Genomic DNA, 27,022 nt, shown 5'->3' with positions numbered 1-27,022 from the left:
ATGGCGGGGACGGCGCGGGACCGACTGCTGGGCGCGCTGGAGGACCTCCGGGAACAGGAGCTGAAGAGCTTCAGGATGAAGCTGAGCGAGATCCCCCTGCAGGAGGGCTACGCGAACATCCCCCGGGGGAGGCTGGAGAAGGCGGACGCCCTGGACCTCTGCGACCTGCTCCTGGGCTACTACACCGAGGACTACGCCCTGGAAGTGGCCGCGGAGGTGCTGGAGGCCGTCGACCGCAGGGATCAGGCGCGGCAGCTCCGCCAAGCCGCCTGGCTGAGTAAGGGGACCGGAGGCCTGGAGCTCGGCGGGAGGGGCAGGGCTGCAGCCTGGCCGTCCTGGGGGGATACAGAGCACTTTCCCGGGCGGGTCCCTCATTCTGCCGGTCGGAGAACCCCGAATTCAGCCTCGGTGGTGGGACGGAGGGGCTCAGCAACCTGCTGCCTTCGCTCTTGTAGACGGGGAGGCAGGGACTCCTGTGCTTGGCCACAGCCCTCGCCGGCCGCCCCTCCCAGCACCTCCCGCTGGTGGTGAATCTGTTCTCTCCTTCTCCATAATGCTAAACTTTTTCCTCTGGTGCTTCCAGTGGTCCAGTCCACTTCCGGGCCAGATCCTTCCATTGGGAAGATGTTCCTGGCCTGGGTGATCTGCTAACCCCCAGCAGATGATCTGGCTGCATTTCCAAGCACTGCATTCCGAAACGACTCCCCTTTGGCGGGAAAGGACTGAGCACAGGCTGCAGTATGTTTGCACAGGGCCTTCCATTGAAACTGCTGGTGTTTCTCGCAGCCCACTTCAACTGCTGCCCCCCCAACCCCCCGGAAAGACCCATCCAGACCACTTCCTTCTGCCTTGATGTACTTTCTGATTTGATTGCCTGTCTGATCTGGAGCATTTAAAAGGCTTGAAACGTCTTTCTCCTTTTAAATACAGCAATTCTTTTAGATAATCACCCACCCAGTAGCTGAACTGGCTACTGATGCAAACACTTGCTTGCTGTTCGTGCGGGGGGGGGGGGTCAGGGTGTCCATGGCAAGTCTCATCAGCAGACCAGGGCAGCAGTGAGATCAAGAACAGAGCAGAGTTTCAGCCTAAGCATTAGCGCTGAACACTTTTGCCCATCTGATATGCTTGCTGGAATGGGTGAGGCTGGGCATCAGTGGTCCAGAGGTCAAGGGAATAATTCAACTGAGTATTGCCCCCTGCTCTGAGTCAGGCATTGCACAGATATTTTGCACCTTGGCAGAACAAACACCTTGACAGAGCCAACATTGAGCAAGGAGCTTAAACCTTCCAAACACAGCCCTATTAATATATATATATATATATATATATATATATATATATATATATATATATATATATATATATATATATACACACACACACACACACACACACAGACACAGAACCACCCAGGCTTCCATCTCACTGCAGTCACCTGCAAACATACCTGGGGATAAATCCCATTGAATACTGTGGGACTTACTTCTGAGTGATGTGTAGGATTTAGGCTGCTTGTGTGGGGAGAGGGGAAGACAAGTCCTAGAAGCAGAGCACTGGAATGCATTAGAAAGCTTTTAGGGCCCAGTCGTGACTAAAGGCAGCCCACAGGGTTCAGCGATGCTGGCACAGCCTCTACTGCATACTGCAGGTGACAGAGAGATAAGTTCAATTCACTGCAAGCACTCATGTATAAGTCAATCTCACTGATAAGTCAAGGGCAGGTTTTGAGCCAAAATCATGGAATTTTCTATGACCCTCAGATAAGTCAGACAGATAAGTCAGGCAGCAGGGGGGTTAAGTCAGATAAGTCAGATAAGTCAGGCAGCAGGGGGGTTAAACTTAGCAGGGTACCTGACTATAATTTTATCTGATTTTATCCAGGACCTGATCCTGAAAAATAACCTACCAGTAATTGATACCTAATAACTGTACAGTCTCTAGTTTATTTTAAATACAGTAAATGATCATAAGATACATTTTTATTCATTAACTTTTTAATCCTGGTCTTCACAATCTTTTTCTAAAAACCATAACAGTAAGTGCACTGTAAACAACATACCAGTAGAACCATTAATCCAATCTTTCTTTAAGGTGCCTGGTATGTTAAGCCAGAGACTCTACATATAACATAAGAACAGCCCCACTGGATCAGGCCATAGGCCCATCTAGTCCAGCTTCCTTTATCTCACGGCAGCCTACCAAATGCCCCAGCGAGCACACCAGATAACAACAGACCTGCATCCTGGTGCCTCCCTTGCATCTGACGTAGCCCATTTCTAAAATCAGGAGGTTGCACATACACATCATGGCTTGTAACCATGATTGCCAGAAACTTACCAATCCCCTTTTAAAGGCATCTAGGCCAGGTGCTGTCACCACATCCTGTGTCAAGGAGTTCCACAGACCAACTACACACTGAGAAAAGAAATATTTTCTTTTGTTTGTCCTAACCCTCCCAACACTCAGTTTTAGTGAATGTCCCCAGATTCTGGTGTTATGTGAGAGAGTAAAGAGCATCTCTCTATCCACTTTATCCTTCCCATGCATAATTTTGTACGTCTCAATCATGTCCCCCCTCAGGCGCCTCTTTTCTAGGCTGCACAGGCCCAAATGCCGTAGCCTTTCCTCATAAGGAAGGTGCCCAAACCCAGAACTGGATGCAGTACTCCAGGTGTGGCCTTACCATCGATTTGTACAATGGCATTATAATATTAGCAGTTTTGTTCTCAATACCTTTTCTAATGATGCCATGCATAGAATTGGCCTTCTTCACTGCCGCCGCACATTGCGCCAACACTTTCATCGAGCTGTCCACAAGGACCCCAAGATCTCTGTCCTGATCTGTCACAGACAGCTCAGAACCCATTAGCCTATATGTGAAGTTTTGATTTTTTGCCCCAATGTGCATGACTTTACACTTACTTACATTGAAGCGCATCTGCCATTTTGCTGCCCATTCTGCCGGTCTGGAGAGATCCTTCTGGAGTTCCTCACAATCACTTCTGGTCTTCACCACTCAGAAAAGTGTGGTGTCCTCTGCAAACTTAGCCACCTCACTGCTCAACCCTGTCTCCAGGTCATTTATGAATTGGTTGAAGAGCACTGGTCCCAGGACAAATCCTTGGGGCACACCGCTTTTCACCTCACTCCATTGTGAAAATTGCCCACTGACACCCACTCTCTGTTTCCTGGTCTTCAACCAGTTCTCAATCCAGGAGAGGACCTGCCCTCAAATTCCCTGACTGTGGAGTTTTCTCAGTAGCCTTTGGTGCGAGACATCTCAAACGCCTTCTGAAAGTCCAGATATATAATGTTCACGGGTTCTCCTGCATTCACATGCCTGTTGACATTTTCAAAGAATTCAGAGAGGTTTGTGAGGCAAGACTTACCCTTACAAAAACCATGCTAATTCTCTCTCAGCAAGGCCTGTTCGTCTATGTGTTTTGAGATTCTATCTTTGATGAGGCATTCCACCATCTTAACCGGTGTAGATGTTAGGCTGACCGGCCTATAGTTTCCCGAGTCCCCCCTCCTTCCCTTTTTAAAGATCAGTGTGACATTTGCTGTCCTCCAATCCTCTGGCATCGTGGCCGTTTTGAGGGACAAGTTGCATATTTTAGTCAAGAGATCAGCAACTTCATTCTTCAATTCCTTAATAACTCTTGGGTGGATGCCATCTGGGTCCGGTGACTTATTGATCTTTAATTTATCAATGAGGTCTGAAACATCTTCTCATTTAACCTCTATCTGACTTAATTCCTTGGTCAGGAGGGGCCGTTCGGGCAGCGGTATCTGCCCGAGGTCTTCTGCTGTGAAGACAGATGCAAAGAACTCATTTAATTTCTGTGCCATCTCTAAGTCTCCTTTTATCTCCCCTTTCCCTCCCTCACCATCCAGAGGGCCAACCGCTTCTCTGGCGGGTTTCCTGCTTCTAACATATTTGAAGAAGCTTTTATTATTCCCCTTCTCTCAGACTCTGATCCCAAACCTCCACTGCCTTGTGGCTACGTTCAGTTATGGAAAAGGCTTCAGGAGTCAACCTCGAGGCAAAATCCAGAGCCGGAGTCCCTGAGGCAGTTCATGGCTGAACAGTCACGTTCTGGCAACTCCTGCGACGTCGCTGGAACCAGCCATATTGGCTTCTGCCTTTCCATTGGACCATTTCAGCGACGTGGAGAGGGGGGATTTGCTACATGGTAACAGTCTATCCTCCATATCTACTTTACCCAGGCTTCACGCATTGGAGAGGACACTAACCACCATTCAGAGCCCGATACCATAGTCTTCCAAGACTGAAGGATGCCAACTGTATTATTCCCCTTAATGCTGCTGGCCGTGTGTTCCTCATAGTCTCTCTTGGCCTCCCGTATCACCTTCTTACATTTCTTTTGCCACAGTTTATGTTCCTTTTTATTCTCCTCATTAGGGCAAGACTTCCATTTACGGAAGGAAGCTTCCTTGCCCTTTACAGCCTCTCTAACTTGGCTCATTAGCCATTCGGGCATCCTCCTGGACACCCTCCTGAGATGACGTGAACCTGCACCAGCTCTAGCTCTTTAGCTGACACCAGTCTGTCTGACTAGAGACAAGGCGGAGTGTTGGGGCCAAAATGAAGAGGAGGATATTGGTGTAGCCGTTTCTGCTGATTCCTGCCCTCCGCCCACCACACCTTCTCCAATCCCTGTCCCATTCTGCCATCCTCACCCCTTCTGCTGCTTTATTGGCTCCAGCAGACAGCAAGCATGAACTGCTGCCAGTGGAAGTGCCAGCTCATTGGCAGAACTGCTGCCGACAATTGTGGTGGTGACCTCTCTGTGTTCGACAGTGGAAGTACCAGCTCATCGACAGAATGTCATTTTCCACAGCAGGCAGGCACTTAGGCTGGAGGAACTCAGGTTCTGCCAGCTGTCAGCCTGGTTAGGAATAATTAGGATTGGGCTCCCTGTGACTTGTCAATTGAGATGTGCACCCAAACATGTGCTACTCAAGTGTGTTACCATGGCTGACCCATCCACGAGGCTGGCAGAGGTGGCTGCCTCAGCACAGGGCACCTTTCTCTGTCCACCTACTCAGCTCCATGGCTCCTCCTGTGGATTGGAAAGGGAAGAGGGGGATGGTGAAGAAAAGGAAGTGTGGAGGGAGGGAGGGTAGTGGCTACATGGAGGGGGAGGGGAAGTGTGGAAGGTGCAGTGGCTAGACTCTCTTCCACACTTCCTCTTCCCCTTCTGGATTTTCCAATCCAGAGATACGGGGAAGGAGCAGTGGCGGGAAATGGGCAAGTGGAGGTATGTGCCCCCTATCTCTACTGGAGGCCTGAGTTGCGCACCTCCATTGGCCTCATGGCTGGGCCAGCCCTGGCAACAGAGAAGCAATTTCCAGCTTTCAAATCATTGGGAAGAATGCCTGTTGTGTGCGTGGCAAGCATGAGTGAAACTAGACTTGCTCTCTCAAAAATGGGCTGTAGCATGCAGTGGCCGATGGTTTATGCAGAGCCTTGAAATGCCTGGCTTCCCCTACATTTCCCAGGACTGCAGGGAAAAGACAATAACTGGTACACTTGTTTAAGCTTCTGGTGTTTCATTGATCTTATTTCTTTTTCTGACAGGGGGGCGGTCTCACTGGGCCCATGTCTCCCCAGCGCTGCATTTCATTGAGCGCCACCAGGAGGAGCTGATCCAGCGGACAGCTATGGTGGAGGGTGTCCTGGATATGCTGCACAGCACCATCCTGAATGAAGAAGAGTACCAAAAAATATCCTCAAGGGGAACCAGTCAGGAAAAAATGCGGGAGCTCTACAAGCTAGTGCCAACGTGGAACGGTTCCTTCAAGGACAAGCTGTACGAGGCGCTGAAGACCAAAAACCACTTCCTTATTGCTGAACTTGAACGTAAAGGTAAAAACAGTCTAGTCTCTCCAGTGTGCATGGAGGCTGTTTTAAACAACAGTAATAGAGGTCCACCTGAAGTACATACCATAAAGGAGGAAGGGCTTGACTAAGTGCCAGCATTGGCTAAAGAGCAGAGTTGGAGAGGCTGTAAAGGGCTAGGAAGCCTCCTTCCATAAGTGGAAGTCTTCCCCTCATAAGGAGAATAAAAATGAACACAAATACTGGCAAAATAACTGTAAAAAGATAATGCGAGGCCAAGAAAGACATTGAGGAGTGTATGGCCAGGAACTTGGAAGGAAATAATAAAATCTCCTTCAAAAACGTTCGAAGCAGGAAACTTGCCATTGCAACCCTCCTCTGCCCCAAGGCTGCAGTCCTTTGCAGGCCTTCTTGGGAGCAGGGCTTCTGAGAGGAATTTTATCAGGGGGTACAAAGTTTCTTTTGGGCCCCTTTGCAAAGGGAGAGGGGTGAAACAGAGTAAGGGAGGGTGGTGATGGGCGAGCAGAACAGGAGCAGGGAGGGACAGCTGGAAAAGTTTTAGGAGCCCAGGTCTACCCACCCATGTGGCATCAGTAGTGTCCCCAGTATCCCATACAGGCAACAAGTCTGAGTAGATAGGAAAATGTCAGATCTCAGGAAATTTCTGGGCCCCTTCCTTTGGCTTCTGGGCCCCCCTTTAGACCTTGGGCCCGGGTACAAATGACCCCCTTTACCCCCTTCTCCTAGGCCCTGCTTGGGAGTAAGACCCATTAGATAAAAAGAGATTTGTTTGTATAGGATTATGAGAGAGACAATGGAAGCCAGACATATATGCAGACAACTGGATTGGTTTAGAAAGCTGTGTAAGGAAGTGATTAGCACTCTTACCTGGGAAGTCTCAGATAATGTCACCTCACCCAATAACAGCTTAATCCTACAGGCCTTTTATTTCTGTGGAAGAGGCATCTGTAAAAGAGGGCTATAAAAAACAATGTTTTCCCAATGCACCACTGTGGCACAACTAAACTTTCACTCTGCCACTGAGATGCTTGTTTCTTAAAGCAGCTACAACACTCAGCCAAGTTTTGCAGTTTGCTTCAGCAACTTGGTCTCTCAAAAATGTGAGTAAAGGGGATTACAAACAGGATGTGTCAGAGCTTTATAGCTACAGGTACTTCAGCACACATCATAACACAGCAAATTAGCCTTTAACAACCCTCTTTGATAAAAACACTGGCTAGGCATATACAGCCTCTTAGCCAACAATAGCTTTTACAAGCTGCTAACAGCCCCCCTTAATTACCAGGGACTCAGCTTTAGCTAGTCACCAAGGTAACCAAAACTTCAAGACAGAATTTTACCTGCCCCCCCTTCCCTTCTGTACTCACAATAAATTAGCCAAATAGCTTATTTGATTTTACTGAATATACTGAAATTATACTGAAAATATACATTTCACTTAAGAGAAGGTAATAGACATTAAGAGGGAAAACCCCCTCAGAGACTAACACAGACACAACTAAAGCAATAAACCTAAAAACTCCTAAATTATACTGAACCTATCACTTACAGGCATAAGTTGAAAAGACATAAAGTATGACCTTCGCTGTCCTCCAAAATTTGCAGAAATTCCCCATCTACGATGAGAAGATGAGGCAGGGAGGATAACCTCTCAAACGCCAAGCATAAACCCCCCTCCTAAATTCCTCTTTATACCTTTGAAACACCAAGGATCTAATCAAGAGATGGCCCTTTGTCTCCTGACTGAATGATGTGATCCTTGGGGTCACTACTATCCATTGGCGTTCTTAATGTCCGGACTCTAGTCAAGTACTGTAGTTTTCCTTAGGCAAATGAGGCTTTACCCCCTCTTTTTTTTTTCTTCCTGCCACCTGTTGCTGTTTTGCCAAATTCCCTTTCCAAACTTGGTCTAGAGAAGTTATGCCCACTTTAAGCTAACTAGTTCCCCTGGCTCAGCTAGCTCTAGCAGTCTGCAAAACTACTACTGAACCCCAGTGGCAGTTGGAAGGTAACCAGTAGGTAACTTGCCTGTGGGGCTGCAGGGTCCTTCCTCCCAGTTCACAAAGCAGCAGCTCTCCTAAGTACAGCAGTGCCCCTCAGCTCTCCACCACCCAGCAGTCTCCAGCCATCCTTGTCCCAGCAATCCTCAGTAGTCCATTACCCGTCAGTCAGTCAGTCAGAAGATCCCTTAGTCCATCAACCAGTCCATTAGTCCTCTCTCCCTCCTCCAGCCTTTCCTCCTCCTGCTACCCACACCCTTTCCTTTCTCCAGATTCTGCTTTTTTCCCTTGAGAGCCCTGTTGCTTCCAAGTGGCTTCAGCTGTGCAGCACACTCACTGCATTCTAAGGCCCTGGTGTTAACCCCATGCTTCCCAGACCTGTTAGGGGCCACTGTTGATACCACACCCTGTCTTCTCAAAGGATCTTGCTCCTTATTGACATCTTTTTTTTTTTTTTTTTACTTCTTATCACATTTTAAACATTGTAACCTTCTTTTTAGTATTCTTAAAAAGCCATGGTATGTTTCAACCACGGCATTTTTCATATGCATGGAAAATTTCAGCAGCTTCTTTTCAGATTTGGGAGAATCCCGCGTGAGGCACTTTGAATCACAGTTCTCAGTGTAGATACTCAAGTACCCTGGAAAAATTGAAAAGATACTGTGAGAATTGGTGCCTTTCTGCAGGATGTCAAAAGGGACCAGGCAGTCTGTTCTGACTGTGGGTTCTGTGTAGGCAGGATCTGTGTACGAGGGTCTGTCTTTCTACCTTCTCTTCCCAGATTTTGTTGAGAATCACCAGGAAGAGTTGATTAGACGTGTCTTTGGGATGGACCTTATTTTAAGACAACTGCGTGGCATATTAACACGTGAACAAGAATACGAAATTAAGGATGCCCATCAGCCAATGCGGAAACTGTATGAATGGATGTCAAGCTGGAGAACAGGCGACAAGGATCAGCTGCAGCGTATCTTGAGGGCAACCAACAGGCGGCTTATTGAACAGCTTGCAGGTAAATATGCTGTAGGAGCCATTAATGCAGAACTCGCCAAACTCCAGAGCTTTTGACAATCCTTCCAGAAGGGGAAACTGACCCTGCACCAAGCCCACAATTCCCAGTGTGGAGCCCCAGCCAGTCAAGAGGTTTGGATGGCTCATGCCAAGTGCGCCTTCATCATACCCTCAACTCTCTCCCATTCCCTGAGTGAGCAAATGTCCTAACTACAAAAGAGGACAAGGGACCCCAAACTGTAGGACATCCAAGAAAAATGTAGGTCATGTCAAAATGAAAGCTAAAATCCAGGGATGGGCAAGTCCAGAGTGGCTTGACTTGAGTCCTAATGGGCAGACTTTCCAAGTCACCTAGAGCATTTTTGCGAGTTTTACCCTTTAAAAAGCCAGACATGGAAAAAAATGGGGCTGCTGCCAGGGTGTGTGTGTGTGTGTGTTGGGGTTCTCCTTTAATACTCCCGTAATGTCCCATCCCATCTATAAACAAGGTGGGAGGGAAAGGGACAGACTGCAAGAGAGCGAGGACAGAAGCGGTATGAGGGAGGAGGGTCACAGGCAAGGGAGCCTGCTCCCACCTCCTCCCTCCTGCTTGATGCAAAAGCAAAACATTATCCCTTCCCTGCCTCCTGGCTGGAACTTCCCTACTGCTTGCCTGGTCTGAATGATGGTCCCACAAGGTCACACCACAGATAGTGAGCAAGCACACCCAGACACAGATAGAGTGCTGAGTCAGTGGCCTCAGATTCATTAATGCCCAAGTCATCGGCACAAGTGTACACAGGTTAGCAAAAACATGTTTTGTGGGACTCCAGCTTGAGTCTTCTGACTTGAGTGCCCATCCCTGCTAAAAACACTCATATATTGATTTAATGTGGTTAATTTAACACTATATTACGTATTATTAAATTTAAAACTATACTGCATATAATTTATTAAGAAGGCTATTCGCCGCCTGCAGGGGACCATTCACAGGGAAAAGGAGGACATTTTAAAGTTCTTTTCCAGAACTTTCCATTCTTTTCTTTTTCCTAAAAAAGAGGACATGTCCTAGAAAAGAGGACATCTGATCATCCTGCCTGTTCCACCCGCTTCTCACCCCGTTCTTCCCTCCTCCTGCCAATCTACCTGAATCAGTGGGTGATCCTGTCCCCACTGTCATCTATTGAACCTCCAGGGCCTCTGGTTGTAGGCCAGAGGCGTTCAGCTCCACGAACTTCTGGAAGTCCATTTATGATGGTCATAAAGCATGTTCCAGTGTCAGAATGCTAGTTTTGGCAGTGGCACTAAGGGATAGGTTTGGGCCATCTGTGTGTTTTCTCCCTTATTGCCCCTCATTTTAATTAAAAGTTGTGGGTTCCATGTCTTGTGAGCATACAGAAATTTTTTAACATGATGTTCATGTGTCTCGCTTCTCAGGGGGACATTTTCTGGATCGGCATAAGGAGGATCTGATCGAAGAAGTGACGGAAGTCCCTCTCAGTGATCTTCGTACTTTTGTACTTGATGAGAAAGACTACCAAAGTCTTGTGAACTGTGCCACAGAGAAGCTGAAGATGGAAGTCCTGTTCCAGATGGAGCAAACGTGGGACAGAAAGAAGAAGGACCTGCTGTACCGATCTCTGGCAGAAACCAACAGGCACGTTATCGAAAGGCTTGAGGGTATGTCTAGACTCTAGAGGCAGAGTGTCCGCCTGGCACATTTTGGTGAAGCTGTACTGCATTGTTTGCTATATAAAGAAGGAAAGAGTTTCTCTTGCACTATACGCAGTCACCAGTGCTGTGTACTGTATTGGATTTATAGGAGAGGTTCTGTTTATCAGCATTACAGTAAAAGATTGTGCTACTTTTGAAGGTGGTTTAATTATGGAATGCCTCCTCAAGCATGCACTGTCTTTTTGCACAATCAGTTAATTGTCCAGTGAATGCTGACTAATTTCTTATCTTTTGCTCATAGTGCATACCTCTTTCCCATAGGCTGTGGCTGTCTTGTGATGATATAATTTTTTCCCCAACATTCCAAGTGCAAAATTCTTTACCTGATGAAATCTCATTTTCTCCAGGAAGCACATGCATTGCTGTTGTGCAACTATATTCAGCACAGAAATCACAAATGTTTTTGGGCCCTCCTGGACACTATCTGTAACATTGACAATGATGAATGACAAAATCGCTTCACCTAAAATATGCATTATTTAAGAAGTTTATTATTTTGTTTTTTTCTTGAGGTTGTACAGTCCAACTTGGTTCTGCTACTGCAGAGGAGTGCTCATCTAGCTATCCTTGTTTTCAAAGAAGTTGGGTCCCTACCCACCAAGTGGATCCAGACCCACAGTTAGAGAAACAGCCCTAGAAAATAACTATATCCAACTGAAATCAGTGGGACTTATGGCTCTGTCCTATGTGGGCCAAGGTGTGTTCCACTGCCAGCAACTGCCTTATGGCAGTTGTAAAAACTGCAAAATGACATGCTACAGGAGCACCAGTGGAAAGACCAACACCCTCCTGTGTTCGCTAGTGGAGCTCAGTATACCCAGCAAGGCAGGTAGGAAGGGGTGGGGAGGGTGGATTGGGGGCAGGGAAGGGTGGAATGAAGCAGCAATGGGGAGGGCAGGTCGGGTCTGAAAAGGGGGCAGGGACAGCAACAGTGGCTGCCACCAAATCCTAGCTCCCTTCCCAGACCTGATCAAATGGTGTGGGTCCACATGAACTAGTGCTATTGAACTGGTAGCTCAGGTCCAAGTAGACCCTTCTACACTTTGAAGGCTTACCCAGAGGAGACTTCCATAACTGCTGTCCCGTCCCCGTCCCCCCCACAGGATACAGAGGTAGCCATTTTGACATTGCTGCACTGGTTGCAGAGGGAAAATAGATAGGATTAGGTTCTTAACAGCTCAATCCTATCTTGCGCTGGAACAGGCAAGCCAGGGGGCTGGTGGCGTATCCAGTGCAAGAAAGGGCACCAAAGTGGATCAGCCAGAGGTAAGAGGAAACTCAGGTCTCCTCGAACTTGCGACACCACAGGAGGTGGCACAAGTCCAAGGAGAGTGGAGCAGTGCTGCACAAGCAGGCAGCTCACAAAGTGTGCTGGGGCCACTCATTTAGTCAAACTTGTCTGATCAAGGTCATCTAGCAAGCTCCATGGCTGAGCAGAGATTTTTCACTTATCCTCCCAGCAATGAGGATACAATGGTGAGAAAAGCCACCAGTGGTTTCCCTTCTGAGTTCCATAGAAGAAGAGTGGAATGCAAATGCAAACAAAAAAGATTTTGTTCCCTTCAGTATTTTCAGACTTTCTGCAGATTTTGAATAGAAGCAGCATCTTCTCCAAACAGTGTGCATTGCTTCCTCTACCTGTGAATCTTCCAGCCCAATCCTAGCTAAGTTCCTAGTGCTGATGCAACATGGTCAGCACGGGGTGCGCTGCATCCTACAGGAGAATTTAGCAGGTGGGAGGTTGCTTCGGGGGAAGGGGATATTTGTCCCCTTGTCATGGAGAAAACCCCTGCCTGCATATCAGATCTACTCATACCCAACTCCAATATAGCTGGCACAAATTTAAGTTGATCCGTGTTGGTGGATCAGGCCCAAAGAGGGAGAACAGTATGCAGCATGTGCTGATGCTGCCGATCCTGCCCCCTCCTCATTTCACCCCATTCTCTGCCAACCCCTGTCCTCTGTGATTTGCTGACACCCCCCCCCCCTGTTGCCACCTGCCCCCACGTCTGTGCAACTTGGCAAGGGACCTGCCTGCTCCAGTGGGCATCCTCCACTGGGCCAGCATGCACAAGAAGGCCTTGGCCTTCCCACTAGTGCGCCTAGCCTTCACACTGTCACAAACCACTTTACAGTGCACTTTTGCAATGCATGGAGGCCTCACACACCAGCGAAGCATGCGCTCTGCTAGAGCACCCATTAGGTAGGATTGTGCCCTTCATCTGTGTTTATTCCCCAAATACTGGTAGGGTTCATGACAGTAAAAGTAGCAAGGAGCTTTTCCACCACCAGTTATATTTTAACTGTTGAGATAAGGAGCATCCCAGGAACATTGTTTGCATAAGCCTCTGGCTAAAAAGCACCTGGGAGTCTCCCCAAATCCTATTATTTCTAAAACTGAATATAAAGTTATGTAATGTGTTTATCACCAGAGGAACATTTTATTGAAAAGCACCAGGAGGAATTGACACATCGAGTCTCCAGAGTTGACTCAATCTTATGGCGGCTCCGAATTCCAACGTTTCAGAGAGAGGACTCAAACGAGAAGACAATGAAGAAATTGTACACACTGGTGCCAACATGGAACAGGAGACAGAAAGACCGTCTCTACACAGTGCTGAAGAAAACACATGGACCCCTCATTGCAGAACTTGAAGGTAGAGTGAATATTTAAGAGATTTTTAAACCATTTTTCGAAAGCTCAAAAGTGGTAAACAGTAAATATAACAAAGCAAAATGTATAAAAAGGACAATAAAATAGAAACTATTATCAATGATATAAGTTGCAGACAAAAAATTGTAACACAACAAGAATAAATGTATTGAACTGGCATAGAATAACCAAATATATATACTGTAATTTTAAAAAGTGTCAGTAGGGAAATCATCCCTCCTCAAAAGCCAAGCAAAATGTGTGTTTTGATGGGTATTTGTTGCCTCTTTCTTGTTTCCCAAATGCAGAAATTGCCAGGTGCAAACCTGAGAACTTGGAAAAACCTAAGAGCTCTATTCCCTCTAAGGCAGTGTTTCCCAACCAGGGTCATTTCCCAGTGTTTCCCAACCAGGGCAGTGTGAATCACCATACTCCTCCTTAAGGGGAGTGGCGATCTGGTGGTGATGGCAGGATCATGGTGATGGCACCTCTGGGTTTCTGCCGCAGTTGCCACCAACTAAATTAAAAAGGGGGTTTTGGACTTATCCATCTGTGGGCCCAATCTTACAGAATGCATGCCAGCTCACTGTTGGCATGCACTGTTGCAAATGTACCATAAGGCATATTTGCAGGCCCTAGCACTGGTGCTCTGCCGGTGCTAACCTGGCTCTGGACTAGCACCGGTGAAGCACCGGAGGTCCACTGCTTGGCAGTTCTAGAAGACAGCGTGGCCAGGGCAGAATATTTGCCATCAGGATTCACTAATGTCTAATCCACCTGTGGTCCCTTGAGAAACAGGTCAAAACATATTGGGGACTGAGTGTGTGACTGGGTGCCTGGTAGTTTATTTCTCTTGCTCTGAAACACTAGAACTGCACTTCATCAGGTGTCTTCCTCTCTTCCTTTGGAAACCGAAACCAGACTCTTATATCCTGTTTTTGCTTTTCTTAGAGGGGCACTTTGTTGAGAGACACAAGGAGAATTTGATCGAAAATGTCACTAGGGTTAACCGTGTGGCAACATCACTGACTGAAACAACAATCCAGTATTCTTTGTTTGCTGACATCTTGAAGAGGGACACTGACAAGGAAAAAATGGAGCTCCTCTATGAGGTGGTGCCAGGCTGGAATGGAGACTGGAAAGACCGTCTCTATGAGGCCCTGAGAAGAACCAATGATCTCCTGATCAAGGAACTTGAGGGTAAGTGGATGGTGCTCAACTCACACTGATCATCAACTCACAGCAATGTCTGAAGTATAGAGTAATTAGCCACTGACATGAGTTAGCCCCATTGAGTGGAATGCACCACTTTACCATCTGCATAAAACAAAACTGACTGAACAGAAATGCAGAAGAAAAGCAATGATTGGGTGACATTTAGGATTCAGTTTGTGGCAGTACAAGTGTTGTCTTGTTTGCAGAATGACAGTCTAATTGGGGGAAAACACAGCTGTTTTCTTTCCAGGTTGCAGTTGCATTGTAAGAAACATCATACTCAAAGCACAGTTCAGGACTGCTGCTTAACTTACAGCCCAAACCGATCCAACTTTCCAGCACTGGTGCAGCTGCAATGCAGCCTTTAGGAGGCCTCCGTGACTGCCTCTCCACCCCATGATGCAGCACGTGCCCCATTGACACAGCTGCATCAGTGCAGGAAAGTTGGATAGGATTGGGCCCTTATGTTTTGACTTCTTTGCTAGCACAAGCAATGCCTTGAGCTCCTCTGGGTAATGTTGAGGTGTATTGGATAATGCCTGTTAAATCACTGATAAATAAGGCAAGCAATTCATACACACTTTCCCACTCATTAAATGATAAACCAAACCACTGGATGTGGCTGAGACTGGTGCACCATGGGAAGATCTCCTTAGGAGTTGAAGCTCAGACTTTCCAAGAGATAAGATCTTCTTTGTCTGATCAATAAGAAACTGCTGGCCCATGCTGCTAATCTCTAACAACTATTTGCATTGCAGAAAGGAAATGCAGCAAAGAGGGCTTGATCCCTGACACCCTTGCAAAGGACAAATGCTACTTGTGTAGGAATGAGCAGGTAAGGGCCTTTGTTGCAGTGCTAGGATGCATCCCCTCAGTGGTGTAACTAAGGGGGTTTAGGGCGTAGTAGCTGCACTGGGCATCAAACTTTAGGGGGGCAACAAACCGAGCTTGACACTAGTGACCAAAATTGTGAAAATCTTGGTATGTATGAATAATACCGTCATGTTATATATCATTGGAAACATAATGTAATGCAGAATTCAGTGAAACAAACTGCATTGGAATATCAGTAGTCTATCAAACATTACGGTCAATTAACCAGATTTACCAATTAACCAACTGTCTTATGGAATAAAAAGCGGATTTTCTTGACTCAGAACTAACCTATGAGACTGATTGTTCTGAGAGCCAATTACATGTTGTTATGATATAGCATGGAACCAATAAGGTGTTAATATGAGCTCTCGTTTCCATGTATCATAATAGAATTACACCTGCTAACTGTGTAAAGAGGCGCTTTTTCAAGTGGTGCTCTTCTTATATTTAGCAGGGAGAAATAATTGTCCCTCTTCACCCTGGCACAGTGCCTTAAACTAATCAGGGGCACAGGTTTTATGTATTCGGGGTGCAATCCTAACCCCTTATGTCAGCGGTTTCCAGCACTGGCATAGCGGTGCCAGTGGGACATGTGCTGCATCCTGCAGTTGGGTGTCACTCATAGAGGCCTCCTGAAAGTAAGGGAATGTTTGTCCCCTTAGCTCAGAGCTGCATTGCCCTAATATCAGTGCTGGAAAGCACTGACATAAGGGGTTAGGATTGCACCCTTACATAATTAAATTTGATTTTATCTTGAGGTGGCTACAAATCTTCTTTGACCTCAGGTAGCAGACAGATGCCTTAGCTATGCCACTGGTATGGCAGAGCAAGTGGATGGCGAGCTGCTAGGGGGAGGAGGCAGGTTTCCCCCCAATTTGCACTTTGTAAAATGCTTGGGCATGACGTCACTTCCGGTTATGACGTCACTTCCGGAGCATCATTTTGAGCTTGGCACCGGGCTACACAATCATCAGCTATGCCACTGCATCCCCTCCTAGGATGCTGTTACATTCCCACATAGCTGTCTACAGAGGCAGTAAAGCATGGCCAAATCTCTTTGGCGTGGGGTCTCAAACCACATTTTAGCCCCTATTCTGAATATGCCTCATTCTACTGCTATCACTTACAGCCCAATCCTATCATTTTCCCTGGAAAAAAATTTTCTGTTACCCCTCTGTAAGCTTCATGATTGGTAATGGGTCTTTTTGCACCTGTGGCAGCTCTTTAGCTGGTGTGAGGAGACAAAGGGGGCAAGCTGGCTGACTCCAAGTGGGGTAGCATGTGCTGCAAGTTGTCCATGCCAAGTGCCACCCCCTCCCATTTATGGGCAATTTTCACAATGGAGAGAGGTGAAAAGCGGTGTGCCCCAAGGATCTGTCCTGGGACCGGTGCTTTTCAACCTCTTCATAAATGACCTGGAGACAGGGTTGAGCAGTGAAGTGGCTAAGTTTGCAGACGACACTAAACTTTTCCGAGTGGTAAAGACCAGAAGTGATTGTGAGGAGCTCCAGAAGGATCTCTCCAGACTGGCAGAATGGGCAGCAAAATGGCAGATGCGCTTCAATGTCAGTAAGTGTAAAGTCATGCACATTGGGGCAAAAAATCAAAACTTTAGATATAGGCTGATGGGTTCTGAGCTGTCTGTGACAGATCAGGAGAGAGATCTTGGGGTGGTGGTGGACAGGTCGATGAAAGTGTCGACCCAATGTGCGGCGGCAGTGAAGAAGGCCAATTCTATGCTTGGGATCATTAGGAAGGGTATTGAGAACAAAACGGTTAGTATTATAATGCCGTTGTACAAATCTATGGTAAGGCCACACCTGGAGTATTGTGTCCAGTTCTGGTCGCCGCATCTCAAAAAAGACATAGTGGAAATGGAAAAGGTGCAAAAGAGAGCGACTAAGATGATTACGGGGCTGGGGCACCTTCCTTATGAGGAAAGGCTACGGCGTTTGGGCCTCTTCAGCCTAGAAAAGAGACGCTTGAGGGGGGACATGATTGAGACATACAAAATTATGCAGGGGATGGACAGAGTGGATAGGGAGATGCTCTTTACACTCTCACATAATACCAGAACCAGGGGACATCCACTAAAATTGAGTGTTGGGCGGGTTAGGACAGACAAAAGAAAATATTTCTTTACTCAGCGCGTAGTCGGTCTGTGGAACTCCTTGCCACAGGATGTGGTGCTGGCGTCTAGCCTAGACGCCTTTAAAAGGGGATTGGACGAGTTTCTGGAGGAAAAATCCATTATGGGGTACAAGCCATGATGTGTATGCGCAACCTCCTGATTATAGGAATGGGTTAAGTCAGAATGCCAGATGTAGGGGAGAGCACCAGGATGAGGTCTCTTGTTATCTGGTGTGCTCCCTGGGGCATTTGGTGGGCCGCTGTGAGATACAGGAAGCTGGACTAGATGGGCCTATGGCCTGATCCAGTGGGGCTGTTCTTATGTTCTTATGTTCTTATGACACTTCCCCATCCCTCTCCCAATCCACCCTGATCCTCCCACTTCCCTGCCCTGCACCACTCACCCCACTGACTTAGTGATGCTGGCAGGACTTTTCATCATTTCTGCATGTGAGGTCCTCCCCAACATCTGAGGAGGTTCTCCAAAAGCACATGACTCTATGCTGTTCTGGAGCAGTTTTCGTGACACCAGTTCTGATGACAGAGCTGCATGTTTGGATCAGGCCTTTAGTATCCTGGGTGGGTTTTTGGAGATTGTAGTTAGATATTCAGCTTTCATCACTTTAGCTGTAAAATGGGGTTAGATCCAATGGTTTAAAATGGAAGTGAGATAGAAAACGAGAACTCTCTTGGGAGGCAGGAGTTTTATCCTCAATTACTGGAATTATAATCCAGGCCTTTCAAGTCAAGAGATGCATTTAGCATCTCTGAGTTTCAGTCCTCTCTGGAAACCTTCCCTTCTGGCCCCTAATTTTGATAATACAGAGGAATAAGAATGACTGCAAACTCTAGCTGGAGGCCTTGCTGACTGCAGACCTGAAATTTAGTTGGCATTCTATTTAGGAGTACTGGAAATCTTGTTGAACTGTGTCAGAATGGCAAAGAACTCAAATTCCACAAGGTCAGTCAGTAGGTCCCCGCCTCCAGCGACTCATTTTTTAAATGCTATCTTCTGTTTTCCAGACATGTCCAGAAGTACAACCAGAGGTTGTTGCAGATGCTAATGGAGAAATGAAGACATACAGGTGAGGATCCAGAGTGACTCTCCTGAAAGGGTTTAGAGCCTGATGTCAATTTGTGAGGAGAATCCTTTCAATGTAGACTAGAGAGTATATGTGTAACCCTATTCAAAAACTCTGAGGAATTTGATCATATCCACAGACCCACAATTTTCCTACAATTATTCCTGTATTCTAGAAGTTTTCTAGAAACTCTATGTCCCTTTTAACACTTATTCTAGGAATTCAGTCCGTTGGGGTCTGGAGTAAGCATCTCCTGGGTTTATCATCCAGGACTGAAATCTGACTCAGGTTGTTCAGGGGCAAATCAAATATTGTAAAATTACGTGGAATAAATATCTCAGAGTGTTCTCTGGGGCAATTTGGTCTCTCTTTTATTAAATGTCCTCCACAATTTTGTGTTAGAAGCACTGGCTTTCCTGGAGGGGGGGCAAAATGCTGAGTTTCTTGAGGTGCCTTGCCGCTGATGTAAACGACCGCTTCTCGTCACCTTCAGAGCCAGTCATGACTACACAGGCAAAAAGGGAGAAGGCTTTTGCAGCAAAGTAACTTGCACAAATCTCATGCATGGCAAAGGTTTACCCTAAGGGAAGGGATCAAATCTTCCCTTACCTGGAGGAGACATCCTGGGCCTGAAACTCCGCCATGCCCCAATGCATGCCCCTTTGGTGTGACTGCATTACCACAGGTAGGGCTGGGCTGCGAGTGGCATAGCTGAAAATTATGATTTCCTCTTTTTACCTGCACTTTTTAAGCTGCTGCGCTTTGTCAGGCAATCACCCCCCAGACATTTAGGAAAGCGATTTTGAATGGTGATTGGTTTGCTTATGATTGTATTTCTCAAAGAGCTATTTAATCTCATGCATCCTTCTGTACACCTTACAGTGCCAGCTGACTATCTCCTTGTTTGGTTAGCAGTGGCTCTCTTGTGCCACTACATGGAGTAAATCTTTCAGAGTGTCAATTGGAACAACTTTGTCTTTGTTGTATTAAATTTTCCTCAACATCTGGCTTATTTGTCTGTCCAATTAGAATCTAATTACTTTCCTCTCAGACTCTCTGGGAAACTAATTATGCTTTCCCATTCCTCCCCTCCCTTCCCCCATGACCTGCAGAATCCACCTCCCCAAGGCAGGCACCTTCCTCTGCTCTGTAACTGAACTCAGGTTTGAGGTGAAGGCAGCGGTGACTGTTGAATACGCCTTTCGTTCCTGGGATACCCACTTGAGCGAGGCTGAGAAGTATCAGTGGCTGGCGGCTGGTCCATTGTTTGACATCCAGGCAGATCCAGCAGAGGAGGTGGCAGCTGTTCACCTCCCTCATTTTGTGTGTCTCACAGGTAGGGCAGTTTTGAAGGGAGAAGATAAGCCATAACATGGAATCCTTTCTCAGGCAGGTGAGATGCCTCAGCTGTGGAAGTCACATTTCCTACCTGCTTCACTTGGCCTGCTGCTTTCTCAGCTCCGTCTCCTCCTTTCCTAACCCTCTGCTTCTCCAGGCCCTCTTCTGCCACACCTGCAAGACACGACTATTTCAGCCAATGGCAATCAGAGACTAACCCACCTGTACTGCTTCTCTTAGGCTTTAGGCAACATCACTTCTGGTCCATGGTTGGCATTAGCCTGGCTTCTCATTTCTATGTTCCAGAACTCACCCAGGGGAGTTTTTCCCGCATCGCTGTGTGTCACTAAAAATAGATGAAAACCTTTGTTGTCCTCTGATCTATTTGCAGAAGGAAAGGCTGACATTTCTCACCTGAAAATTGCTCACTTCGTGGATGGTGGGATGATCCTGGAGGAACCAGCACGAGTTAGCCCATTTCATGCTGTGCTGGAAGATCCCACATTTTCTCTTCTGAGCGTGGTGTATGCACACATCTACAATAAATGCTTTCCCTTCCATTCTGTGGTGCTGCTTTACCAAGCAAAGAAGAAGATCACAACCCTTCATCTCTATCTGATCCCTAATGACTCTTCCATTATACAGGTGAGAACTGACAAAGAGCTAATTGCTATAGCATCATCATCATCATCATCGAGCACCAGGAAGGACAGGACAGGACAAGTTAATGGAGATGGTTCTTGGGGAATGGTAGTACATCAACTAGAATGCTTTCAGGGAGTACATAAATGGAAATCCTTCCTTGTATCTTTCAGCACAGTGGAATCAGGACTGTCAAAAAAGCTCATCGGTTCCTAGGTACACATCACTCCACCACACCTTCTGTTGCTAACTGTAAAACTAAACATGAACCAATGGACAGCCCAATCCTAAACTGCCTGGCACGCAGGGCCACCGCAGCATCCTAAATGCAACCGGGCAGCCACTGGCTGCAACTTGGGGGAAGGGCATGTTCTCTCCCTTCCCCTGGGTAAGGAAAGTAACCCCACAATAGGGTACTGCTCAATTCTGCGGCAACCCTTAGGCTCGCGCAGAATCAAGAGTCTCCATGTTGGGTTGCGCAGTCCAACACGAAGCTCAGGATCCAGTGGAGCCCTTCTCCCACCCTGCTCCCTCGCCCCTGATTGCCTCCTCCCGTCCTCTGCAGACCACCAGATGCCTCAGTGGGCAAACAAGACAACAAGATACCTGCATTCTTGTTCCACTCCCTTGCACCTGGCATTCTAGGATATCCTAAAACCAGGAAGCTGCATGTACCCATTGTGGCTTGTAATCTGTGATGCTTTTCTTCTAGAAATCTGTCAAAACTCCTTTTAAAGGCGTCTAGGCCAGATCATCACCACATCCGGTGGCAAGGAGTTCCACAGACTAATTATACGCTGGGTCAAGAAATATTTACTTGTGTCTATTCTAACTCTCCCAACACTCAATTTAGTGGATGTTCCCTTGTTCTGGTGTTCTGTAAGAGGGAAAAGAACATCCCTCTAGCCACTCTATCCATCCCTTGCATAACTGTGTACATCTCAAACATGCCCCCCCTCTGGCACTTCTTCTCTAGAGTGAAGGAAAGTTTCTCTGAGAGGCTCCAATTTGCCTGATTTAAATGGATTCCAATAGAGACAATATAATGTTGCTTCATGTTGGTGTTTTGCCTTGTCAACTTTGGTGAGAAGTTCTTCCTTTCCCTTCAAACAGGCCATCAAAACTGAGGAGGAAAGGCAGAAATCATCACATGTTTGGAAACCCCCTCAAATAGAGAAGCCCCTATATGTTGGCACTTGCTGCACTGTGTCCAGCTGCCCTGAACTCAGGATAACCCCAAAAGTCAGTAAATACATCATTTCATGGATGTGTGTATAATCTAGTGCTGAACAGTCTTTGTAACCCTCTTCACTTGAGTAAGCATGCAGCCTTCCAGATGCAGAAGAGAGCTGATTCAGAGGTGATGAACAGTTATAAGAGCTTGGTGTGTTTAGCCTGGAGAAGAGAGGACTAAGGGGAAATATGGTAGCTGTCTGAAGGGCTGTCACACTGAAGAAGGGGAAGGTTGCTTTTGGTGGTTCCTGAGGGCAGGACTAGAACCAATGGGTTGAAACTTCAAAAGGAAGTAGATTTAGGATAAACCTGAGAAACAATTTCCTAATTAGAAGAGTTGACCAGTATTGGGACAGTTTGCCTCATGTAGTTGTGGGCTCTTCTTCTTTGGAGGTTCTGTCACATAGAAGAAGGGGGGGTTGCTTTTGGTGGTTCCTGAGGGCAGGGCTAGAACGAATGGGTTCTACAAGGAAGTAGATTTAACTTAGACATGAGAAACAATTACATAACTGGAAGTGTTGTCCAATATTGGGACAGTCTGCCTCATTTAGTTGTGGGCGCTTCTTCATTGGAGGTTTTTAAGCAGAGGGTGGATGGCAATCTGCTAGGAATGCTGTAGTCACCTGCGCTGAGCAGGGTGTCGCACTAGATGACTTCCAAGGTCCCTTCTGACTCTCGCATTCTATGATGGGGGAAGTTACTTTTGATTTACCACATGAAGTTACCACGATTGCGGCTGTGCATATTTCTTATCGTACGGCAAAAGCAAAAGTACAGAAGCAAGTAGTCTGAGACGAGTCGTGCGCAGGCTGTCGCTGGAATGTCGAAGGACTTTCGCATTACTGTCAGGGTCTACCAAGGCTATAACTGGCCTGTCTTGCTAGCTGATGTTACTCTGTAAAATGTGATGTGTGTTTTATATGAATAATAAAACATAGTACAGTAACAGCACAGTTACCTGGCACTTTAGTATCCAGAAGACTCCGTTAACTGGCTCTGCCATAGATGGTAACACAGCTGCTTCTTCACTCAAACAGAAATGTCTACAGCCATCTGGCATTATATTGTAACACTTTCTGCTGCTTCTGAGAGTCAGATTTGTTAACTTGCAACAGTAAAGCTTCTTGGGATCATGTTAGTTAGTTAGTTGGCAACCTTCAGTCTCGAAAGACTATGATATCGCGCTCTGAAAGGTGGTTCTGGAACAGCGTCTAGTGTGGCTGAAAAGGCCAATTCGGGAGTGAATCATATTTATACATATAATCATATTTGGGATCATATTTATACATATAATACCATTGTTGGATAGTATTGATAGGGACACATGATTTATTACAATGACAACCTTCAAGCGTGTTTAGAATAGCCTTGGATTAACAGTTACCTGGTACTGAGATTGCGGTCCATGACCTCAGAGTCATTGCATCTCACAAGGCTTCCTACCTCCTTCTTCAACAGGAGCTTGGCTTTTTCTACAAGAGCCCAGGACAACTACAGTCCTTTGTTGAAGTTAAACTACGATACAGAAATGAAGTACGCCTCAGTGTGAAAAAAAAGGAAGATCTTTGCTTGCTTTGGGATACTTGGTTGGATCCAGGTATGGACTGTGTGCGGTGCCATGTTTGCACGGGTGGATGCAATGAAGCCATGTTGCATTAGACTACTGGAAGGGGGGAATTCCCGTTTCCTCCCATTTTACAGAAACTTTCCTACTTGATCCTGGAGTTTTACCCTGTCTGTTTTATAAGGCTCCAAGCTGGACCCTTGCTTGCCAACTCCTGACCAACACACCATACTTGAAGATTTTCTCTGTTTAAGATGTCATGTTGTCTTCACAGCAGTGCAATTTGAGATGATCCATATGACTGCAATCAGATTATTTTTGTGTTTTATCACTCTGTGTGTGTGTGTGTGTGTGTGTGTGTGTGTAAGATACATGCACAGATCTCTTTCCCAGAGCTGTTATTTCCTGCAACCATATTTGATTCAAAAGAGACCTGGACAGTCCTAAACACTTTGAGGAATGCTTTGAGGTGCATTTGAATTAGCAGGTGCTTTGGCCATATATGTGAGTCAGAGGAGGAGGGTATTTAATTATCTGATGAGTGATACTCAGAGGGGCAGCATTACCCTTCCCTGATTGTGAGAATACCCAGTGTGAAGAGAATTGTCTCAGGAGAAAAGTTCCATTCATATTTCTCTTTTCTTCTAGAGGATGTGCTAATTCAGGAAGAGCCTTGCACTTCTGCGGCAACACCTGAAAAAGCAAAATCAGGTATTACGGAGGCATGGCTGGGATCCTGCCACATAATCCATGTGACTGTAGCAGTGGTTCTCACACATTTAGCACCGGGACCCACTTTTTAGAATGAGAATCTGTCAGGACCCACAGGAAGTGATGTCATGACCGGAAATGACATCATCAAGCAGGAACATTTTTAACAATCCTAGGCTGCAATACTACCCACACTTACCCAGGAGTAAGTCCCATTGACTATCATTGTTAAAAGTACATAGTAGCTTGTTAAAAGCACAGGTCTGTAACATTTCCCTAACTGCAGTCACATACCATGGTAGCATCAAGTCTAAAGTATTAAAAATAAAATATTGAAATGAATAGGGACCCACCTGAAATTGGCTCATGACCCACCTAGTGGGTCCTGACCCACAGGTTTGAGACACACTGATCTAGTGAGTTCACAGCAGTTCTGGAAGTGGTGCTTCAAGGCCCTCAGTAGGCCTCTGTGTGGGGGAAGAAAGGTAGTGGGAGGGTGAGGAATGCACTGCTGCCCCTGCAGGTATTACACCCTGGGGCATTTGTCCCCCTTGACCCTGCCTTGGTACACCAGTCTCTCAAAGCATATGGCCCACGTGACTAAAAATGAAGGTTAGCCAGGCTTTCACCAATCTAGCTATAGGGAAAGGAGCACAGCAGACAGAACTGCACATATTAACTGTCTGACCACATGATTGGGAAAAAAAATATTTTAAGTTGCTGAGGGCCGGATAAAATCTTGCTATGGGCTGGTTGTGGACACCAGGCCATAGTTAGAAGACTCCTGGATTACAGTGTGCAAGTGACAATCAAGGTGCCAGAAGCCATGAATTTTGAGCTCCAGAGAAACAGGCTCTGGAGCATCTAAACTGGTAAGGAAAAGTACAGTGTCAGCAGTTGAGGCGGCAAACTGCTGATGAGTCCAGAGCCTCTCATCATAGAGGATAGGGAGGGAAAAATGACTTTTGTGTGTGTGTGTAAAATACATGCACAGATCTCTTCCCCAGAGCTGTTATTTCCTGCAACTATATTTGATTTAAAAGAGACCCGGCCAGTCCTCAGCACTCGGAGGAATGCTTTGATTTTAGAAATGGGCTATGCCAGATGCAAGGGAGGGCACCAGTATGCAGGTCTCTTGTTATCTGGTGTGCTCCCCGGGACATTTGGTGGGCCTCTGTGAGATACAGGAAGCTGGACTAGATGGGCCTATGGCCTGATCCAGTGAGGCTGTTCTTATGTAGGTGCATTTGAATTAGCAGGTGCTTTGGCCATATATGTGAGTCAGAGGAAGATGATACTCAGAGGGGCAGCATTACCCTTCCCTGATTGTGAGAACACCCAGTGTGAAGAGAATTGTTTTGGGAGAAAAGTTCCATTCCTATTTCTTCTCTTTTCTTCTAGAGGATGTGCTAATTCAGGAAGAGCCTTGCACTTCTGGGGCAACACCTGAAAAAGCAGAATCAGGTATTACAGAGGCATGACTTAGATCCTACCACATAATCCACATGACTATAGAGTGGGAGTAAAACCCAAGCACCATCCTGCTCCCCCACTCCTTATTCCGGTGCACTGGACTGAATTGTAGATTTCCGGAGTGAGAATGCCATAGAATGTGCAGGTTGGGTCGGCCCTTTCATGACACCAACGATCACCTCAGGAAGCATGTTGGTGGGAAATGCCAATCTCTGCCCCCCTTCCTACCTCCTGTGCTGCTGTTCCACTCCCTGGGTTGGTAAAGGAAGAGTGGGACGGAGAGGAAGAGAAAGTGTGGAAGGCTGGAGAGGAGAGTGCTGGGGCAGAACACTGGAGAGTGGGAGGAGCAGAGGCTGGCACATCATCGGGTAAGGGGGGCAGCATTTGGAATGCCGCCTCAGGCATCAGGGCCTCTTGTGCCAGCCCTGTGTGCAGGCTTGGCAGATTTTGCAGCAATTATTCTAGGCCTTGACATTCTCAGATACCACAAACGTTATAAATTCTCCTCCAAAAGGACTACGAAAGATAAAAGGTTTCCTGTATGATACCTCTGATAAGGGGAAAATGTGTTACCCCTTTTTCATTAGGATGCAGTGCAAGCGGTGAAAACCAGAAGGAAGACACAAGCCATTCCCCTCAAGCTGCAGCACATCAGCCTTCCCCACTGCTGCACCTCCTTGCTGGGAAACATACCTGCTCACCCTGGGAAATCCCAGCTTCTCTCAAATCACCTTCTCTTAAAAACTGTCCCCAGCTTTCCTGTAGGCCCCAGAAAGTAAAACCACAAAGAATAGTTCATATACTAACTATACTGTTGAAAAGCAATATATAAATATCATCATCTGTGCCAGTCATTGCAATGAGGATGCTCGAGAAGGCTGCCAGGACCATACATGCTGATCTCAAACTGTGGCTTTGGTTTTCTTGACCAGCAGCACTCAGTAGCAGACCAAAGACCAAGCTTGACCACCTGACATATATTCTGGAGGACTTGAAGGAGGAGGACCTGAAAAGATTCAAGGACAAACTCCGTAACTTCCCTGTCAAGGAGCGCTTTGACAACATCCCCGAAGGACGGTTACAGCACGCAGATCCCTTGGACCTGAAAAACCTGCTGTTTCAATACTACTCAGATTATGCCATAGAGTTGACCATTGAGGTGCTGAAAGCTGCCAACCTCAAACAACAGGCAGATAGGCTTAGCAAATTGGCAGTGCTTTCTTAGAAAGGACATTGAGGCTACTGATTGGTCATAGTGAAATAAATGCAACTGAGAACATCAAACCTGAAATGTCTAGCCTCCCCCCCCCCAATGGACTATAACATCTGTGTGAGCCACAGGCTTCTGTCATGCCTCAGGATCCTGAAGAAGCTCTTGAGTTATCCAGATGCAGTAGCCACTATCCTTTGTTGTTTTGTATTGTTTGAGCATCTTTTGCTAATTGATCAATGCCTGTTTTTATCTCTTGCACTTTTCCATTCATTGTTTAA

At 46.5% G+C, this 27,022-nt stretch overlaps 1 protein-coding gene across 4 annotated transcripts; it reads left to right on the top strand.

Moving 5' to 3' along the window:
* Positions 1-27,022, top strand: LOC136636190 (uncharacterized). 4 transcript variants are annotated; one of them, XM_066611133.1, is made up of 15 exons: positions 1-277; positions 5,609-5,896; positions 8,672-8,902; positions 10,318-10,560; positions 13,047-13,271; positions 14,219-14,467; positions 15,241-15,317; positions 18,512-18,573; positions 19,683-19,906; positions 20,300-20,553; positions 21,664-21,792; positions 23,242-23,380; positions 23,996-24,058; positions 25,460-25,522; positions 26,467-27,022. In XM_066611133.1, exons 1-15 carry the CDS (start codon positions 1-3, stop codon positions 26,754-26,756), a joined length of 2,814 nt encoding a protein of 937 aa, XP_066467230.1. In that variant the 3' UTR covers positions 26,757-27,022. The 4 variants fall into 4 exon arrangements, with proteins under 4 accessions (XP_066467230.1, XP_066467229.1, XP_066467231.1 ...); XM_066611132.1 differs by having other exon boundaries at positions 26,464-27,022; XM_066611134.1 differs by lacking the exon at positions 26,467-27,022 and adding an exon at positions 26,119-26,444.

This window comes from Tiliqua scincoides, unplaced genomic scaffold (assembly GCF_035046505.1).
Source record: "Tiliqua scincoides isolate rTilSci1 unplaced genomic scaffold, rTilSci1.hap2 HAP2_SCAFFOLD_96, whole genome shotgun sequence".
NCBI lineage: Eukaryota > Metazoa > Chordata > Lepidosauria > Squamata > Scincidae > Tiliqua > Tiliqua scincoides.
This window is presented reverse-complemented; position numbering and strand designations above follow the sequence as displayed.

Excerpts from the sequence above, each read along its gene's own strand:
- LOC136636190 (XM_066611132.1), top strand. The coding sequence starts at position 1 with ATGGCGGGGACGGCGCGGGACCGACTGCTGGGCGCGCTGGAGGACCTC. Across the intron at positions 278-5,608 it reads CCGCCAAGCCGCCTGGCTGA|GGGGGCGGTCTCACTGGGCC; the intron begins GTAAGGGGACCG and ends TTTTTCTGACAG. Across the intron at positions 14,468-15,240 it reads CCTGATCAAGGAACTTGAGG|AAAGGAAATGCAGCAAAGAG; the intron begins GTAAGTGGATGG and ends TTTGCATTGCAG.